This window comes from Polistes dominula, unplaced genomic scaffold, assembly GCF_049000335.1.
Source record: "Polistes dominula isolate Pdom_NZ unplaced genomic scaffold, Pdom_raw_medaka contig_75, whole genome shotgun sequence".
NCBI classification, from domain to species: domain Eukaryota; kingdom Metazoa; phylum Arthropoda; class Insecta; order Hymenoptera; family Vespidae; genus Polistes; species Polistes dominula.
In genome coordinates, this window is record NW_028301003.1 from 1,849,931 (window position 1) to 1,863,448 (window position 13,518).

At 27.1% G+C, this 13,518-nt stretch overlaps 2 protein-coding genes across 3 annotated transcripts; one reads left to right on the forward strand and one right to left on the reverse strand.

The window, feature by feature from the left end:
- The first annotated feature begins 18 nt into the window (after nucleotides 1-18).
- Nucleotides 19-9,803, forward strand: LOC107067314 (proteasome activator complex subunit 4B). Its single transcript, XM_015322706.2, has 12 exons — nucleotides 19-536; nucleotides 980-1,120; nucleotides 1,233-1,404; nucleotides 1,506-1,901; nucleotides 1,983-2,131; nucleotides 2,223-2,542; nucleotides 2,638-3,637; nucleotides 3,866-4,520; nucleotides 4,616-5,182; nucleotides 5,266-6,837; nucleotides 6,903-7,130; nucleotides 7,282-9,803. Exons 1-12 carry the CDS (start codon nucleotides 301-303, stop codon nucleotides 7,423-7,425), a joined length of 5,580 nt encoding a protein of 1,859 aa, XP_015178192.2. The 5' UTR covers nucleotides 19-300; the 3' UTR covers nucleotides 7,426-9,803.
- Rab1 (RAS oncogene family member Rab1) lies at nucleotides 8,986-13,069 on the reverse strand. Of its 2 annotated transcripts, XM_089173722.1 has the most exons (4): nucleotides 12,226-12,354; nucleotides 11,539-11,935; nucleotides 11,178-11,383; nucleotides 8,986-10,988 (listed from the first exon to the last, which is right to left on the reverse strand). In XM_089173722.1, exons 1-3 carry the CDS (start codon nucleotides 12,321-12,323, stop codon nucleotides 11,183-11,185), a joined length of 696 nt encoding a protein of 231 aa, XP_089029848.1. In that variant the 5' UTR covers nucleotides 12,324-12,354; the 3' UTR covers nucleotides 8,986-10,988; nucleotides 11,178-11,182. The 2 variants fall into 2 exon arrangements, with proteins under 2 accessions (XP_089029848.1, XP_089029849.1); XM_089173723.1 differs by lacking the exons at nucleotides 8,986-10,988; nucleotides 12,226-12,354 and adding an exon at nucleotides 12,799-13,069 and having other exon boundaries at nucleotides 11,152-11,383.
- Nucleotides 13,070-13,518: the final 449 nt, after the last annotated feature.

Genomic DNA, 13,518 nt, shown 5'->3' on the forward strand with positions numbered 1-13,518 from the left:
TATGTGTATATATAGGTTGATATAAAAAAAAAAAACGTACAATGATATTAAATTTTTTATTATTCGTATGATGGCAATTATGTCACATTAAAAGGGTAAATCTTTACCAACCTAAACTAACAAATATGGTTCCTACCATGAATAACATGACTTGATAAAAATGAGTAAGAATAAAGACATTTCATCTAATTTAATACAGTGATATTGCAATAGTATTGTGTGAACTTTAACAAAGAGTAGACCTGTGAAATAGATCATCAATAATTTTCAATTTGAATTAAAAAGAAATTCATCCCAAATATGGAGGTTGACAACGATCAAGATTTGAAAGATTCAAATATGAATAAAAATTGTAATTCAAATAAAAATAAGAAATATCAAATGGAATATGTTTATAATAAATTACTACCTTATTATAAAGAATTAGAAAATGAATCTGAAACGATGTTGGCTGATATTAAAGGAAATTTAGGACGAGCTGTTATGTACCGTGAAATAGAACCTGGATGTTTATTATGGACGAAGAGATTAAATAAGTGAGATTTATACTATTCAAAATAATATATACAATTTATATATTATTATTATTATTTCTATAATAAAACTGTTATTATTAAATTATTCTATGTTCTTGTATTATCTACAGTTTATTAAAAAAAAAAAAAAACAAAAAAAAATACATATTTATGTTAATATATCATATTTATAATAATATATTTTATATTGTATGTGTTAACTGTTCAAGTCCTAAGATTTTTAAAAATTGTCTACGAATGACAAGCAAAATGATCAATATGTTACATTACATTTTAATAACATTATATTTTTCTAGAAAAAACAAAAAAAAGTTAAACCAGTATTTTGGGATTCAAACAGTTAAACGAAAATATCATAAATTAAATTTCCTATCATTTTTACTAACAACTCTATTTATAATCTTAATTGTATATATATATATATATTTTTTTTTTAATTATAGATATATAAAGTTATATAGCTTCAAGTTCAGCAAAGAAGATCATATATATTTTGTTAAATTATATTACGAATTAATTACTATACCAGATATCGATCCGTATCAAATCAAAGAATTTGCAAATATTTTAATTCTATTATTAAAGTAAGTATTCCTTTAATTATCCATATGTTCAAAAAATAAATAATAATAATAATAATAATATACTAATCATTAATTATAATATAAATATAATTGTTTGTTATGTTAAATCTAGAAAGATAAGATTACTTTCTCCGGATGATTTGACACTTCCATGGAGACCATTATACGAATTAAATAAAAAAGTATTATGCAGAGCAACGACAGCTTTAGGAATGTACCATTTTCATCCACTTTTACCACGCTCGTTATCTTCCTTGATACGTTTATGCAGAATTTATTTTCCAGTAAGAAGGACAATCTTAATAACTTTTTAATTATATTATCTATATAATTACACAATTATATTTTAAATATATATATATATATATATATTTTTTTTTTTTAGTTAAATGCAACACAAGAAATCTTAGATGAATTCAGGCCAATGATATGCCCATTCAATGATAACTTTATGAATATCTTTAAAAAAATTGAATATTTTTTACCATTGAATTTACCTCCGCAACATCATTCTCTTGGACATCAATTATGGTTCCATGAATTTATGAATTTATGGAACGTATGTCGTAATGGAGCTTCATGGGAACCTGAAATGATGTGGTTAATGGCTACATTAGCATCTCAAAATATTGGATATATCGATTGGGAACCATACATACCTCTCATGTTTGCTAGATTTGTACGCTGTTTCAATTTACCAGTATCGTATAAACAAACGCAAGATATGAAAACTCATAAAATGGATACTTTATCTATAGCTATATGGATAGTATCCGTTTTGGTAAGATATTATTGTATATGATAATCGTTAATATTAGATTAATTAATGAATTAATTCAATTATTGTATTAATATATTTCAGGGTAAGAAATCTAGTGCACAAATATATCTTGAAAAATTTTTAAAAAGTATAGAAACATATTTTCAACCTGCCAATGTTGGTAAATGGTCTGGAAAATTGAGGGAATTTCTTATGAAATTACCATATCGTTTTATTTTACGTATACACAAGTAAATATATTTATTATTAATCAAATAATACATTGATTTTGTGTATAAAATTAATTATTGATTTCATTAAGACAATATTTTGTAATTGTAGAGAGAGATATGCAAAACGAACATGGGAAACACCAATTCCTGACGAGTACAAATTAACCGATGAAGATATAGATACTTTTGTTAAAAGCATGATGCCTTTAGCTATGACAGCAATGTTCACCAGATTAAATGCTTCAGATCCTTGTTTAGCTTTACAGTATCTTGCTAATATGAGACCTAATTTAGTAATACCACAGGTTGTTGATAGAATGTATTCTACATTAGATTCTTTAACAGAACCTCATAAACTCACTGCAGCTATGGTTGGTATGATATCCGTAGCTAAGCCTATGGTACAAGGATCTAGAAATATAAATAAAGGTAATGTATATATTATTATTATTATTATTGTTATCATGATGACATTAAGAAAGTTTGAAATGTATTTTATTATATTAATTGTTGTTTATTTTTAGGATACACATATGCGGAAGGTCCAATGCACGTTGTACCCATTTTATTTTCACTTCTACCTGGTATTGATCCAAATGATATTGGCAAATGTGTCGTTACATTACGTTTAATTTTCATTTACGCACTTTTAATACCTTTCGTCGATTCGTCAAAATCATCAGCAATAGCTGACGAAGAGGAAAAAATGATATGCGAAATGACATCGCGCTTTGAAGATTTTATCTTACAATTTTTAGATAGAATATTTACATTCATTGACACAAGCTCGTTAGATTTTATAAGACCGGAAAATAATCAAGGCAGCGGTAAAAGTAAATTAGAAATATTGGCTGAAGAAGTATTGGAAACTGTATTTTCAACGTTATTACATAAAACGAGTGATACGATATTTCTCAGTGCTTTACACAAATTACGCGTATTCGTTAGCGAACGTATTTTAGAGACAAAGGTTGCTGGCGAATTAGTAGCGGTTATTTGTCAAGTTTTTGCTAATATTAATGGTCATGAGACATTACGAGCATTGGTACCATTTTTATCCGAAACAATATTAGATGTAATTGGTGAAAATGATGATATATTAAAGGAAGAAAATTTGGATAATCGTTTGTTATACGCAATGCTTTTGTTATCCGCCATAACTGAAACCGCTGGTAATTATTTATTACCACATATGAATACATTCGTTGAAATTCTCGACAAAGTATTATTATTAGAATCGAAAGAAGGAGTTAATTATGCTTGTCGATTACTCAAAAGTTTACTTGCCTCGTTGAGCACATTGGACATTGATAAATTTAAAACACACGGAAGGGATTTCAATGATCCGGAATATCCTTATACCAGACATTGGGGAGAAGAAATTGATATTGATTCTATTCAAATTAATTGGTACATTCCTGGTAAAGATGAATTTCTAATGGTTCAAAAATTATTCTTCAGATATTTGCCTAAACAATTAGAATTATTGCAAAATTATTGTCAAGATTGGAATTGTTTGTCCAGGTACGTATTCTTACTTTTTTTTTTAACAATGTCTACTATCCTCCTCCCCCCCCCGCCCATATATATTTATTTTTTGTATTTTCACGTTAAATGTATTTTATATAAAAAAAAGAAAAAAACCCCTTTGTTCTTCTTACTTTTATTAACTTAATTTAATTTCATTTTTTTATTTAGACTAAAATAAATGCATTGCACTAATATAACATAAATATGGATAAATGATTATAGAGAGAAGCTCCTGGCCGTACTGAGAATTGTAAACTGTATTGTTAAAGGGTGCGAAGATTTTTTACCATTTTGGGAAGAACCACCGCTTACTTGTATCGAATCATCGTTAGAATGGGCACCGTTTAATCCAACTTCCGGTGACAATTATGAAATAGTTATGCCCGATGGAAGTAACGTGAAAAAATACTTAATTAATATATTGAGTAATCTGCAAAACGTGTTATTAAAAAATGTCGAAGATGAAACGAGATGTTTGTTAAATTTGGTCTTATTATGGGAGTTCTTGTTGTTAGGCGATAGACGTATGCAAGATTTTTACGAGGATAGACAAAAAAAAATGAAAAGAACTCAAAATTTGTTGAATGACAGATTGGTGAAAAGTAAAAAACGCGTGGAACATATTTTAATGGAACAAGCTTTTATTCATCATGAGACGAGACTTCAATTGAAATCGCACAAGTTCACGGAAACGCATAAAAATATAATGTTAGAACTTGTTGCATTGGCTACCAGCAGATATGCCAATGTAAGAAACAAAGCACAATTTGTACTTACTTCCGGTATATTAACATATCCATTTTCGTATACGTTCATCGTTCCACATTTAATAGACGTTCTGGAAAAAGATAGTGAAATACATCACGATGCTTTCAAGGTATACACACACACACAATTTAATAATAATCATATATAAGTAATAATTATGTTTACTTATTTCAATCGTTTTTGTTCTTTTCTTTTTACAAACAGGGAGTGTTGTATATTTTACATCGTCCTTTAAACGATCCTATTATAACACAACGTAATTGGCATATGTTGCGATCGTTATTACCAAAATTAATTCTATCAAAACCGTCAGAGAAACTTTCAGTTATACGATTAAAAGAACAATTAATTGATACGATGAAAAATAAATATCAAAATATGTTTATTGAATTAGAAATACCAGATAGATGTCTTATAGCTGCATCTAAATTATGGGAACATTATCCTCATCCAATGTTATCTAAACCTAATGAAAATGAGATAGAAAAGGGTATAGAAAAATTGAAAGAAACTTCACGAGCCAATTTAGAATCGTATTATGGTCTTTGTGATGATTTGTTAAATGCTATTCTTGAAACTAATCTTCATTGGAGACATAGATTAATGTCTATGGAATTTATACGAATATTTACTTACGAAAAATATCCATTTTCGTTAAAAGCAGTGAGATATTTTCTAGAAGCATTGATTCACGATTCTTTGGACGAAAGGAAGATTGCTATACGTGTTATTGTTCATATACTCAGACAACAGAAAAGAAAACATCCAAAAGTAATTGATAATGATAATATTTAACGAATATATTATAAAATGTCTATTAATACTTATTAATATTATTTATTTATTTATTTTAGATAAGTGTTCCTATAACAGATGTATGTAAAAAAGAATTGTTATCTGATGCTGTGATACCAGGAGAAAGGGCAGACAATACTTGGTTACAATACGATTACAATAATCGTCCAACCACGTCAAAACAATGGGATGAACAAAGATATATTCATCGTCCAAATATTGGTTATTATACGTGGCCAAAAATAATCGAATTTTATGCACCATCATGCGAACAACCAACGCTCGATCCTAAAATTCGTCAATTTACTGATGAAGAAATGGAGGTCGAACGTTTCTTTGATAATCCTCAAAATATTGACAAAATTATCGAATTTTATAGTATCGAAGAGAAAATGGATAAAGATAGATATAATTGTTACAAATATCTTTTATTTAAAAGTATATTTCGTAATCATGGTATTACTCCTTTGAAACATTTCGTACCACATTTACATGAATTGGTTAAGGATAAACAAGAAAGTAAACAACGATGTGCAACGGAAATAATTGCTGGTATAATTCAAGGATCAAAACATTGGCCTTTTGAAATGGTTTGCGATATGTGGAATGAATTATTACCGATAATAAGATCGGCATTGGATAATTTAACTGTTGAAACTATTATTGATTGGACTACGAGTATATCGCTTTCTATGCATTGTAGAGATCCAAATAGACAACATTGGTTGTTAGAATGTTTGATGGAAGAACCTACTTTAGGAGAATTTGAATCATCGTTTATAGAATCTGGACGTTTGTGTGTACTACAAGGTGTTCTTATTTTTCAACCATGGCGTTTAACACAATTGATGCAACGTTTGTTAATTCGTTTAGAGAATAGATTATTGACTAATCCATTTAAAAATTTGAGAGATCGAATAGGTGCATTATTATTCGTCGTATTTGAAGCTGATCTTAGATTTCCGATATCTTATTCGAATCGTGCTATACCACAAGCGCAACATTTCATAGACAAAGTAATTCCAAAATTGCAAATACTCGCAGAAAATTCCGAACAATTGTTTAACGAGAATAAACAATCATTAACGACTGCTGCTGCTGTTAACAATGATCTCAAGTCCGATGATAATTCTGTAAATAATATTCAATTGGATATTAACGAACGCGAGGCAACTATTAGATTGTTGAAAATTATTTGTAAATGGGTAGCACAATTCGTTTACAAATCACCAAGTGGTACATTGCCAGAATTTTATCAATTGTTTCCGATCATTTGTCAAATGGAAAATTATGAGACCGATGACGAATTGGTACAAATCTGTACAAATTCTTTAGCATTTCTCGCACAATCCATCATATTACCAGACGACATGCCAACAGTTTTAAATGCAATTGTCAAAATGTCGACAAATGTATCATGGTCCGCTAGAGATACTTGCTTGGAATTTTTACAAACTTCCATTTTTTATAACATGAGTATAGTACTGATGAAAGAAGAATGGGTTAATTGTATCAAAGATGTTGTTTTACATTTATTAGAAGACATTCGTTTGGAAGTTAGAGAAAAAGCTGGACATGTACTTGGTGGACTATTACACTGTGGTTTTATACCAGATCAAAATGCTTTATTGGTAAGTTGATATTAAAAGATTATAAATATCTAATGAACAACTAATAATGATTATTTCATTTTTAGGAACAATTTAAACTTAAAGCCAAGACTAAATTGCATAAGAAAGGTCGTTCGATGCACAATCAAACAGAAGCTGAGAGAAATGCTAATGCTGATGCATTACGTTTACGACATGCAGGTGTATTGGGACTTTGTGCATTTATTCGTGCACACCCATACGATGTACCTAATTATTTACCATTCATTTTTGAACATCTTGATCCTCATTTGAATGATCCTCAACCTGTACCGGTTAGTATATATTTACTAAATAATATAATTATTCCACTATAAGATGAAATCTTATGGGAATAAAACATAAAAAAACATCAATTATAACATAGTACAAAGTGTTATAGATTATATAATTGAAATATATTGTTCATTTTTTCTTTTTTTTTAGACAACCATAAGAAAAGTACTAGGTGATTTTAATAGGACACATTATGATGGATGGAACGGTATAAATGGACACGCGCAGCATTTTACAGAACGACAATTAACCATACTGCAAGATTTATTAGTACCACCGTCATATTACGCGTGACTGTTAAATAATAACTTAGTAAATATTTTCTCTTGATATTTACATTAAAAAAAAAAAATTTAAAAAAAAAACAATATATATATATATATATATATATATATATAGATATTTCTATTTATTTATATTTATTTTTGTTTAAATCTAAAATGAAATGTACTATTCATTTATGAGATATTTTACTAAAGTCACACAAATGATATTGACGATATAAATAAATTATATCTTATACTACTTATTTGTAAAAAGAAAAAAAAAAAAAGAAAAAAAAATAACAAAAGAGGTGGTGTGTATTACAAAGAATATATGTTGTTTTAACCTGACTTTGTTTATAATTATTAAAATAAAAAATTTATATATATATATTATTATTATCAATGAAAAATAATCACCGAATATATTATTATTATTATTATATTATTTCTTTGAAAAAAAAAAAAACATCTTGAATTAATATATTTGTATTTGATTTGAATGTTAAGATTTATTTATTTATTATTTTATATTTGATAATTTGATAATTTGAAAATCATACGTTCTAATTATTATTATTATTATTTCATTGTGAATAATTTCTTACGAGCTTATTCGACGATTGATTTGATCAAAGATAAAAAAAGAAGAAAAAAAATTGAACAATAATTAGATTCGCATATTAAATTTGCAATCTAATTTGCACATATCATTATTGTATAAATAAACCAAATAAATAATTCAAAGTATAACGTAATATATCTATTTTAATTCATTTCAATCCTTTTCTTTTTTTTTTTATACGCCATAATGTCTAACACATATAAATAATGATTACTAATAGATTACAAAAGTAAGAATTTGAAATGATATACTTGTAGATTGTAACTATTGAAATACACAACTCATTCTTTTGGAAAATGTTCATCGTAAAAAATGAAATATCAATAATGTAAAAACGTAATATATAAAATAATAATTAACAATCTCGTAGTATCAAGTTTATATATTAAAACTAACACACAATAATAATAATAAGAGAAAAAATGAAAGATATATTATGGAAATGTTTGTTAAGTAATTTATGGTACTTACATTTTACTGACACATACCGTTTTTATTCACACATTGTATAATAATGTGTATTGTTTTTTTTTGTTTTTTTTTTTTTTTTTTGTAATTACACCATTGTATATACCCGAGTACTAAAAACTTCTTATACGTATTATTATTATTATTAATTAATAATTAATAATTAGCTGACATAACAATGTTATTAGTAGCACAATATAAATTTTATATATATATATATATATCTTCGAATAAGATAATTTGTATTTTTTTTTATATATTGACGATATTATTTATGCACATTAGATATATATATATATATATATATATAGTAAAATGTATAAAGAAACAAATTACAGTGACCCTTATTATCTTTGTATAAAAGATACGTTGTTCTCTCTTTAAGTTTGTTTTTAATAATTAAACATTTGACTATAATTTCACCTCATTACACGTATAAAAGTTGTTTAAATGTGCATTTTGTTTATCCTTATCTTCTATAGAATTATATTTTTAAAATTTTGCATTATTTGTTAATCCTTTTTCTTCATTTTGTTTAAAATTACCGCTTCTCTCCCATTATCTACACATATAAATATATATATATATATATTGAATGTAAATATTAAAATAAAATGAAATAATTATAATTCTCATAATAATGTGAACGTATCTAATGAAAAATACTACGTTAAACAATGTCACTAATTTATGAGAAACAAATTAAAAATTGCAATTGAACGAAAAAACGAACGAACGAACGAACGACAACACTACTACAACACAAAACGTAATTATGTGTATAATAATATGTCGTATTATTTTGTTGATTAAATATCATTGCAATATTATTGTAAATTATTAATTGCTAATGGAATGAGAGGTAACACTTTCTAGAAATGAAAATTCGAAAGAGAGAGAAAGAGAGAGAGAGAAAAACAAAAAGAAAAGATATTTATTTAAATCAACATTTCACGAATTTATAGTTTCTACTTAAATACACACACGCAAAAAATAAGATAAATAACAATAATGAGATATAAATGATCCTTGTTGATTGTAATAGTAATAATAGTAGTAGTAATAGTAATAGTAGTATGGTTTGAATATTAGTGAAATGTCGATTTGAAAAATATGTAACCGAGGCCAAAGTTACATACAAGTTACTAAGAAATTGTTTTGCTTTGTTTTTCTTTTTTTTTTTATAAATGTTATAATAATAATAATAATAATAATAAGCATCTTCCATTATGTAATAATAATATTATACAATTTAAAAAGCGTGCAGGTGCTTATTGTTATTTTTTTTTTCTTTTTTTTTTGTAAATATATTTATGTTCCACCTTATTATAGAAGTATATATAACATATGTGTTTTTATGTATATATGTATGTATGTATGTGTGTGTGTGTCTCTGCATATTATTTTAATGCATTTTCAAATATTTATTAATATTATATTAAATTACGTTATTAATCAAGAGAGAGAGAGAGAGAGAGAGAGAGAGAGAGAGAGAGAAAGAGATAGAGAGAGAGAGAAAGATAGAATGAGAAATAAAAAGAAAAAAAAAAATAAGAACAAATGTACTCAACAGAACGGTAAACTTTCAATAGGAAAAATAATGACAATCCTTAGGGACACATTTGAAAAATTCTTTTGGATTTTAGAAAGGCGAGGGGGTGGTTGGTGGGGTTGGGGGGAGGAGTTAGGGAGAGAGAAAAGCTGGGTATATATATATATATATATAGGGCCAATAATTATAAATTGTACATGTTACAATTAAGCTAAGAAACTCAAAGTGCTTATTTTTTTTGTTGTTGTTGTTTTTTTTTTCTTCTTCTAATATTCATACAGAAAAAAAACTTATTTTAATTGATTTTTCCTTCTTTTTTGTGTTGTTGTTGTTATTATTATTATTATTGTAATGGAAATTTTGCCCACATGTGTATGTGTGTGTAGTAGTAGTAGTAGTACGTGTTCTAAAAACATGTTTCTTTGAACATTGTAATACTAAGTTTGTTATTTCTTCTATACATATTGTTCACTTTTATACTAAATATATAAATCATATGCTGAGTAAATGATGTTGTTTGTTTAATCATTTTCACCCTTTTACAAAAGAAAGAAACAATTTAGAGGGGCGGTACAGGGGGTGCGGGGCGAAAGGGTGGCGAGGGGACAGGCAGGCAAACAATTGTTGCGTAACTCTGCACCAGAGTTGTTTTTTGTTGTTGTTGTTTTTTTTTTTTTTTTTTGGTGGTCCATTACGTGACAATATTTCACACATCGTGTATCTAATTAATATTAAACTGAAGAGACTTTTCCTTTTTTGTTTTTTTCTGTTTTTTTTTCCTTTTATTTGTTGTTTGTTTCCATTTTCCCCATATTTTTCTTCTTTTTGTTTTGTTTTTTTGTTTTTTTTGTCTCCGGGTAATGTGTTTAATCATCATTTTGCAGTATATAAAACTGCAATTCTGTTTTTTTTCTTTTTCTTTTTTTAAATCATTTTGCAACGCGTGTTTCTAAAAAGAAGACAAATAATTGAACAATCAACGAATAATAGAGAATTTCGATGGAAATAAATAAATGCAGTATGTGTGTGTGTGTGTGTGTATGTTTACAGTGATGGTGGTGATGGATGGTACACATAATTTTGTGTGTGTGTATAAGATAAATAAATCTTACTTTTGGTAAAAGAGAATGACAATTACATTTCTCAGCAGCACCCAGATTTAGACGTCTCAATTGGACGTCCGTGTTCAATCTTAACCTTGTTTGCTGGATCACTAGCTCCACTCGATGGTGGACCCACTCTACTTTTTATTTCTGCAGCCATTGTCATAAATGCTTGTTCTACGTTCAAAGCATTTTTTGCTGATGTTTCTAAGAATGGAATACCAAGTTGATCCGCGTATTCCTAAACAAATGTTATGTATAATAAAAAAAAAAATTTATATATAACCCTGACAACAACAACAACGTATAAGAATAAGAATAAGGTTAACAAATGATTTTGATATTGTTTTTGTCTTTGTTTGTTTTTTTACTTTTTTTATTTTTTTTTTTAAATACCTTAGCTGTAGTATAATCGACTACTTTTTTAGTATGAAGATCACATTTGTTTCCGACCAGAAGTTTATTGACATTATCACAGGCATAGCGATCAATTTCTTCCAACCATTGTTTGACGTTATTAAATGTATCTTGATCTGTGCAATCATAAACGACAATAATACCGTGCGCACCTCTGTAATAAGAACTCGTAATTGTCCTAAATCTTTCTTGACCCGCCGTATCCCAGATTTGCAATTTAATCGTTTTCCCGTCTAAATCAATTGTTCTTATTTTAAAATCAACACCGATGGTACTGATGTAACTTTCCGTATATGTGTCATCGGCAAAACGTAACAGCAAACAAGACTTTCCAACTCCAGAATCTCCAATTAACAATAATTTGAACAAATAATCACTGAAATATAAATTTTAATCCTTTTAGAATATATATTCAATTATTTTCAAAACATTATACACATATATTTATGAAAAATAATTTAACTGCGTCACATTTCATGTTTTTGTGAAAACACATATATATATATATATATATATATATATAAACATCTAAACTTGATGTCATATTAAATACAATATTGATTTAATAAATTAAATGTAAAACATATTAAAAATAATATAAATAATTTTCAAGTATAAAATCAATGAAATTTCGTTGTTTAACATTACTATAAAATGTATACACACACACATATGTTTTTCAATATACAACTTGGTATTGAACCATTCCTATAAACTGTCAAAAATATAATCAAATGATTCATAATATCTTCAAATAGACGCATAGAAAAACCATTAACACACTAGTAATATATTAATTTAAACATATTCAATATACCTAACAATAAGGACAAACGTAAATACATTGAGAAATGCAACAAAAGAAAGAAAGAAAGCTATGATGATAAACGTAAAGAGAATGAACTTCTAAAATGGGGACGGTAGAAGGGGGGTGGTAGAAGAAAAAGAAAAAAGGAGAAGAGCAGGGGGGAGTGGTGGATCTGTCAGATAGTTCAGCTTGGAATTATTATTTTTTTTTTTTTTTTAAATGATCGGACAAGACGATAATTGAAATGAAATAAAATGATTTTTTAACGTTTAATCACGTATAATTGGTTAGAATCATTATCAAGTAAAAAGAAAGAAAGAGAGAATAAAATAAGTGGGTTATGGTTGAAAAAAAAAAAAAAAAAAAATGATGAAGTTATATATCCTCCTCTGTCTCTACGATGCTTACGTAGGAAAGAGAAGTTTACTTACTATTCCGGATTCATCGTGGACATACTATGTCGATATTAATACGTACACTAATATATATTTTACTTATATATTTATCACCTTTAATCTAATAACGTTTCACGTTAAAACAAAAACCTACGAATAAAAAACCTCACGAAAATAAGAATAATTCTACGTATTCACTAATCACGTTCAGTAATGCGAAGGAACTCTTAACAATGGCGGTCGCAGCAACTCCTCCCAAACGAACGAATCAGACGACCACCATTGACGTAATGCCAGAATGGCAGCAGGTGCTGTTTCACTCCCTCTACTGTCACGGGAATCGAGATACTTCAAAAAAACATTTACGTCTGCGCATATAATATTCTTCTGTCCTTGTCTTGTTTTTTTCTTTTCTCTCTGTATTTATTATGCATCTATCTTTTTTTCTTTTTTTTTCTATTCTTATTTTTTTTTGTTTTGTTTTCTTTTTTTTTTCTTTTTCTATTACTCATTTTCATTTATTTCTATAGAAACTCTATGATTTTGCGATAAGGAATCTATGTTCGATGTATATCGTCCTTAAACGTTTTCTTTGGGTTTTTTTGTTGTTGTTGTTGTATTATTTTGTTTTTACTTCACGATAAAAATGTTAATACAAATAAAATAATCAATAGACAAATACACCCACTTAATGATACCATTTTTATTTATATCCGTTATGTTCTTTTTTCTAATTATTCGTTAATAAAAAAGACA

Excerpts from the sequence above, each read along its gene's own strand:
- Rab1 (XM_089173722.1), bottom strand. The coding sequence starts at position 12,323 with ATGCGTCTATTTGAAGATATTATGAATCATTTGATTATATTTTTGACA. Across the intron at positions 11,936-12,225 it reads ATATTGAAAAACATATGTGT|TGATTATTTGTTCAAATTAT; the intron begins GTGTGTATACAT and ends TTTATATTTCAG. Across the intron at positions 11,384-11,538 it reads TCGATTATACTACAGCTAAG|GAATACGCGGATCAACTTGG; the intron begins GTATTTAAAAAA and ends ACATTTGTTTAG.
- LOC107067314 (XM_015322706.2), top strand. The coding sequence starts at position 301 with ATGGAGGTTGACAACGATCAAGATTTGAAAGATTCAAATATGAATAAA. Across the intron at positions 1,405-1,505 it reads TATGCAGAATTTATTTTCCA|TTAAATGCAACACAAGAAAT; the intron begins GTAAGAAGGACA and ends TTTTTTTTTTAG. Across the intron at positions 2,543-2,637 it reads ATCTAGAAATATAAATAAAG|GATACACATATGCGGAAGGT; the intron begins GTAATGTATATA and ends GTTTATTTTTAG.